The sequence below is a fragment of the Nomascus leucogenys genome, chromosome 4 (genome assembly GCF_006542625.1).
Source record: "Nomascus leucogenys isolate Asia chromosome 4, Asia_NLE_v1, whole genome shotgun sequence".
Taxonomy (NCBI): domain Eukaryota; kingdom Metazoa; phylum Chordata; class Mammalia; order Primates; family Hylobatidae; genus Nomascus; species Nomascus leucogenys.
Window position 1 is genome coordinate 19,364,715 of NC_044384.1, and position 7,103 is coordinate 19,371,817.

A 7,103-nucleotide genomic window follows, 5' to 3' on the forward strand; every position below is an offset into this window, starting at 1 on the left:
GGTAAATGAATTCAGTATCCTAGCCAAAAAGCAGAGTATCTGTTTCAGGAACACAGGACAGTCTACTTTCCATTTCATTTTACACACACACGCACGCACACATGATGTCTTTTACATAAGAATGAACCTGGCTGCCTCAAGATAGGTTGTTTTATGGCTGCCTCAAGATAGCTTGTTTTGGTATCACAGAATGGCCTCTAGGGATCAAGTTGTTTCCCTTGAAAACTTAAAAAGGGAAATTCAGTCTCTCTTATCCGGCTTGCTTCTCGACTTCAGACTTCAGGAGCTTATTCATCTGAATCTGTGTCACCCTGCAATTTGTGTCTCTGAAACATAATCCTGTCTCACAGACTCCCATTGCATTGGGATTGGTCAGAATGAAGCAGAGGAGGAGCCACTGTGAACATGTTTTTTTTCTCTCCACACATCATAAAAATCAGCAGCTGGCGCCTACAGCTCCTAACACTCAAAGCAACGCTCAGGCTGGAAACAGAAGCTTCCGAGAGGCAGCCGATGTGAGCATGTGCGCACAGATTCGTCTCCCAATGGCATGGCAGCTTCTAGGAAAATTATTTTGAACAGACTTGAATGCATAAGATTAAAGTTAAAGCAGAAGTGAGAACAAAAAAGCAAAGAGCAGACTCCTTCAACTGAGACTGAGTATTTTGAAGCCCAAGATTTTAAAGTGATGATGATTAGAGTCGTACCTAAAAGAGACTAAAAACTCCATGTCAAGCTCTGGACTTGTGACATTTACTCACAGCAGGCATGGCAATGTTAGCCTCACAACTTTCAGACAGATAAAGACTTGGAGGAAATAACTGAGACGACTCTCTGACCCGGGAGGTTAAATCAATTCAGGGGGACACTGGAATTCTCCTGCCAGCATGGTGAACTCCACCCACCGTGGGATGCACACTTCTCTGCACCTCTGGAACCGCAGCAGTTACAGACTGCACAGCAATGCCAGTGAGTCCCTTGGAAAAGGCTACTCTGATGGAGGGTGCTACGAGCAACTTTTTGTCTCTCCTGAGGTGTTTGTGACTCTGGGTGTCATCAGCTTGTTGGAGAATATCTTAGTGATTGTGGCAATAGCCAAGAACAAGAATCTGCATTCACCCATGTACTTTTTCATCTGCAGCCTGGCTGTGGCTGATATGCTGGTGAGCGTTTCAAATGGATCAGAAACCATTGTCATCACCCTATTAAACAGTACAGATACGGATGCACAGAGTTTCACAGTGAATATTGATAATGTCATTGACTCGGTGATCTGTAGCTCCTTGCTTGCATCCATTTGCAGCCTGCTTTCCATTGCAGTGGACAGGTACTTTACTATCTTCTATGCTCTCCAGTACCATAACATTATGACAGTTAAGCGGGTTGGGATCATCATAAGTTGTATCTGGGCAGCCTGCACGGTTTCAGGCATCTTGTTCATCATTTACTCAGATAGTAGTGCTGTCATCATCTGCCTCATCACCATGTTCTTCACCATGCTGGCTCTCATGGCTTCTCTCTATGTCCACATGTTCCTGATGGCCAGGCTTCACATTAAGAGGATTGCTGTCCTCCCCGGCACTGGTGCCATCCGCCAAGGCGCCAATATGAAGGGAGCGATTACCTTGACCATACTGATTGGCGTCTTTGTTGTCTGCTGGGCCCCATTCTTCCTCCACTTAATATTCTACATCTCTTGTCCTCAGAATCCATATTGTGTGTGCTTCATGTCTCACTTTAACTTGTATCTCATACTGATCATGTGTAATTCAATCATCGATCCTCTGATTTATGCACTCCGCAGTCAAGAACTGAGGAAAACCTTCAAAGAGATCATCTGTTGCTATCCCCTGCGAGGCCTTTGTGACTTGTCTAGCAGATATTAAATGGGGACAGAGCACGCAATATAGGAACATGCGTAAGAGACTTTTTCACTCTTACCCTACCTGAATATTGTACTTCTGCAACAGCTTTCTCTTCTGTGTAGGGTACTGGTTGAGAATATCCATTGTGTAAATTTAAGCTTAGGATTTTTAATGAGAAAAAATGCCCAGTCTCTGTATTATTTCCAATGTCATGCTACTTTTTGGCCATAAAATATGAATCTATGTTATAGGTTGTAGGCACTGTGGATTTACAAAAAGAAAAGTCCTTATTAAAAGCTTAACAATGTCTCTTTCGTGTTATTCATAAGCATTGGACACTTTGTGTGCTTTTGTAACATAGAAATCAGAGCCTCATTAAACATATTCTAATAAATGCTTTATTTTATTATACTATCCACCAATGAAATGTAGAGAGTTCATTCTAGCAGTTAAGGGAAAATATTGAAAGAATAGATGCATAATCATTTTAAAAAATATCATCACTGAAATTTCAAGTAATTTAATTAAAGGATTGTTCATCCTCCCTGTGCAGAAGTAGAAATGAAGCTCCTCTAGAGAGAAAAACAGGTGCTGAAAAAAGAGAGATGCTGAGTTAGAAAACTACGTGTGCTTCTCAGACACAGAAAGATTCATCTCCCTTAGCAAACAGCATGATATTTCACACAGGCAATTCGGTTTGGGGTGGGTGGGAAAAGGCAGCTATGGGGATGAAAGTGTCCTGGAAAACCTACGTTGCCATGTCAAGCTAAATTTCCTGTTACCAAACTATCCCTAAACAATATTAATAAAACAGAGAATGGGGATTTATGCCCCCTTTAAACAAGGATTCAGGGTCTGCTGAAGTGTCCAGAAAGGGTAATATTGTACTGAGAGATGTAGCTTCCTGTTTCTAGAGAAGTACAGGACTGACATCAAATTCTTTCTCATTTCACACGAAAATGACTTACTGTTTACTTATTGCTGATTTTTTGAACTGGAGTACAAATGTTGATTATCAAGGATTTTAAACTTCAAAACCAAGTGCATAGCACAAGTGTTTTCTGGCAATATTTGTAAATATCTAAAATAAGGGTACCTGTGATGCTGGTACATTTTAAGCAGGAAGAGGATGTCATGCAATAAACTAGCCTTCCACAGCCACTTCTTGAAGAGTAAATATGTTTTGCTCCAAAATAATCCTACAGATTTGGCCACTGAGTAATAACATTTGTACTGTACTTTCTAATCTGTGTGTAATTTAAAATAAAGGAAAAGAATATATTAGGTTGAGGATTACCAGTAAACTATATTGCAATTTACAGGATCTTCAAATGCTCATGGGCAGAGGTCATATGCAAAGGTACTCCTTAACTCAAATCTAAATGTTTTACACTGATTATAAAACCCAAGAAACACTTTCAACATTCATCTGAAAACACTACCTTGAAGGATAATAGTGAAGTTAAAGTTTACACATAAGAAGTGGTACTAAAGCTGAAATTTTAATTCCACTGCAATTCCTCTATTTTGAAGCAAAAGTGAATGTGAAGATTTAAATATACACTAATCTAACAATCACAGTCTATAGCAGTAGAGGGACACAGTTATGTTTTTATCATTGCTACATTTCCTGTCCATTCTTTCATTTCATGAATCTGAAAAATCCCTGGGACTAGAGATATGAAAAAGAGAGCTATGAGCACGCCCCATCTTCTGTGGTGGCTGCCCTTCCCAGTTTATCCTATTTCTCCTCCAAGTGTCATCTCAGATGCTCAGAAGGAAATCTTGGCTCCTCCTTCTTCAGGTTCATACCTTCTCCTGGAGTGGTTTACAGTGTTAGGGTGTGTATAATTCATGAACGAGCCATATAACACCACCCTCCCCTATATGCCCATGGTACCGTATTGGACTTTAGCTCTTTTAAGTGCGGAGACTGTCTCTTACTCACTTTTTCTATTCTCCAAATCTTCCTCTATTCCAGTTACTTCCTTTTGTTCAAGTAAAATCAAGATTCCCTCAGAGGCCAGGCCTTACCCAAGCCACCTCTAAGCTCCATTCCACATCCAGTGAGATTTGGAGCCCCACCAGCTCTAGTTGGATTGTTATTGGATCCATTGGGGAAATGTTATGGTTTAAAACTGTAGGCTTAAGCAAGTATATTTAGTATGAATATAGGAGGGAGCAGAGAATGAGAGTGGGGCTGGAGATTTGGAACAAACAAGCTTGAAGTACGCGAAATGAAGATACTGTAGAGACCATGGCTGCTAGAGCAGATGCAGAGAAAGTGGTAATTCCAAGTAGGTAACTTTAAATACATTAGGAGCAAAGAACTGAAATTCACAGAATTGCATGAGAACATTCCCCGCAAGGAAAGGGGATTCTATTTCTGCTCCATTCAACTTACATCTAATAACAACATGTCATCATGACTTCAGACCTTATCCAACCATAATATTCAGATTCCTGTTTGGAATCCCCAGTTCCATATTGCAGTCTCACTTTCCTTGCTGTTTTATTTTTGTGCATTCTGTCTCTTCTGTTAGCATGTAAGCCCCTTAAAGACAAGCCTTATGCTCATACTTTTATTGTGACAGGGAATAGCATATTTCATATTTAACATATTAGAGAGACTAAAAAAATCTAGAGAAAGATAAAATATTCTTGACTTCTGAAAGTGGTTTCCCATTTAGTCTCACCTTGAGCATTCTTGATGCTCCATCTATTTCAGTGGTGGCAATGACGACAGATCGGGGCAGAACTTTCTTCTGGAGCAGCTGCCTAGCCATCATTGTCTCGCCCTACCTTGAGTGTCTTCAGGGAAGGACAATAGAAGCCATGGTGGTCACTGGGGAAGCAAGTGGGTCAGGCATTGGTTGCACACAGAAATGTGATAAAGGCAACCTCTAGCCACCCTTCTGAAAATCCATGACCAATAAATAGAGAGATGTGGAATCATAGCATGAATGAAGTAGTAAGGAAATGTCTGTTTCATCAGATTATCTTGGTTTTACTACAGACAGTAGAAGTAATTAATCATTGTTTAAGCCATATCAAGATTGATTTGTCCAGTTATGGTCTTAGGAGTTAGAGCTATCTGTAGCTAAGGACACTGGCGTATCTAAAACTTAGCACAAATGACAATTATTCTTCCACATGCATTAGGGAGAAATACATATGAATTATGCTAAATGGAAAGCATGGTACCATCCTGTGTCTGGGACATTCCGTCTCCACCCCAGTGAAGTACCTCCAAGGAAATTGAGCTGTAGCACATGGTTTAGCCTACAGGCCCCAAACTGCCCCTCCCTCCCTTCTACTACATCCACAAATTGACATCTTGTCACCTTTCAACCAACAAAAGACTACCTGAACATCATGGTTAAGAAGAAAAGAGAACGAAATGCAAGAGAGAGAGGGAGAGAGACAGAAAGAGAAAGAATGCTTACCAGGTTATAGATCAGCTTTCTACTTCAACCTGATGAAAAAAATAAACAAACAAATAAATAATGCCATAAAACACATACCCACGAGCAGGGGCTTTAAACACATATTAGCCCAGGAATTTCTACATGAGGCAGCTTAGGGTGCAGTGTGGTTCAGAGGAGTTATAATGGACTGTCTTGAAGGTTTTTGCACAGCAGTTGCCTTCTTTCAGGTTGCATAGGTTCTTGAAATGTGTTGGGAGGGATATTTGAAGATTATACCTTGGTGAGATTAATAAACATGGGCACCATGGGTGTTCTAGAATCTGACTTCATCAGGCAAGTGCTTCTTTATGGTGAGGAAAAGGGAGAGGAAGGAGACTGGAACATGGTAAAGAGTATCGTCTTCTCTTCCATCTTTTAAAAAGTTATTCCATTAATTAGATGTTATTCCTACAACTTTCTTTTTAACTTGTAGGCTATTTTGTCCTTTACTATTTCTCTTGCTAATCTAGAAGCCAGTAGTGTTATACATGATATGTTTTCAATGAATGCTTCTTACCTGACTTCTTGTTTTATATTTCTTTTGTGTTTTTTTCACTCAATTTTTCTTAAATTGCTTTGTATTATTGTGATACACTGATGCAAGGAGAAAGAAAAAATGGGAAAAAAATCCAAATGTTCATATTAGTTTGGTTCAATGGACCAATGCTTTAAAGTGCATAAAAATGTGAACACATTGCATTTACATTTGGCCTAAGCTGTTTTGCTTTACAGAATCCTACTGGAAAGAAAGCACTTTTAGTGGAAATAAGAAGAGAGTAAAACTCTACAATTACTGCAAGGACACTGCAGCATAGTAATCAAGGCCCCAGAAATGCACTTGTATCACCTATCCATATTATGGCTTAACCAAAGGAATAAAGGAAACTAGATAGCCTACATTAGTCAACTTGAAGTACAAACAGATGTTCCCTTGGAATATTCTTAAAGAATGGAAATAAATGTTGCCTGCAAAAAAGAATTTAATTATAGCATTGGAGTGGCCTTTGACAAATGGCTGTTATAAATTTTATGGTATCAAATTCACATTTTTAAAAGCTAAATTAATTTTCACAATTGTAGAGGAGGTAGTAAAGTAGATGCTTTTATATCCTTTTATGTTGAAATATAAATTGATACAATTGCATTACAGGACATTTTGCAATGTGTATCCCAAACCTTAAAAACACCCATTCCTTATTATTTCATTATGATTAATTTTAGAAGTATGATGGTTAGGTTAGGAAGCCACCACTAATAAAAGGCTCACATCACCTCCTAAGTGTAACTGTCTGAGGATCATTGATGTGACATCTGGTGTACCTACCCTCAAAAATTCCATAGCTTATTAGTGGTAAAACTTTGCATCATTATTCTGTTGTGAAAATATTGGTAGATGAGAATAAACTTTCTGATAAAACCTTGTAATATCAGACACGTTTTGTTATTGTGTTTGATATGTAATTTTTTGAAGAAAGCATGTTTGAGGTTCACAGCAAGATTAACCAGAAAGTACAGAGATTTCTCATGTACCCCCTTCCCCACACATGAAAAGCCTCTCATTATCAACATTCACCACCAGAGTGGTACAATTGTTATAATAGATGAACCTACCTTGACACATCATAATCACCCAAGTCTATAGTTTACATTAGGGTTCACTCTTGGTGTTGTACTTTCTATGGGTTTGGACCAATATATAATGATCTGTATCCAACATGATAGTATCATACAGAGTAGTTTCTAACAATCCTAAAAATACTCTATTCCCTGC

The 7,103-nt window shown here is 39.0% G+C and overlaps 1 protein-coding gene across 1 annotated transcript; it reads left to right on the plus strand.

The window, feature by feature from the left end:
* Nucleotides 1-444: 444 nt before the first annotated feature.
* Nucleotides 445-2,168, plus strand: MC4R (melanocortin 4 receptor). The gene has a single exon (XM_003264287.4). The coding sequence runs from the start codon at nucleotides 888-890 to the stop codon at nucleotides 1,884-1,886; it is 999 nt and encodes a 332-aa protein (XP_003264335.1). The 5' UTR covers nucleotides 445-887; the 3' UTR covers nucleotides 1,887-2,168.
* Nucleotides 2,169-7,103: the final 4,935 nt, after the last annotated feature.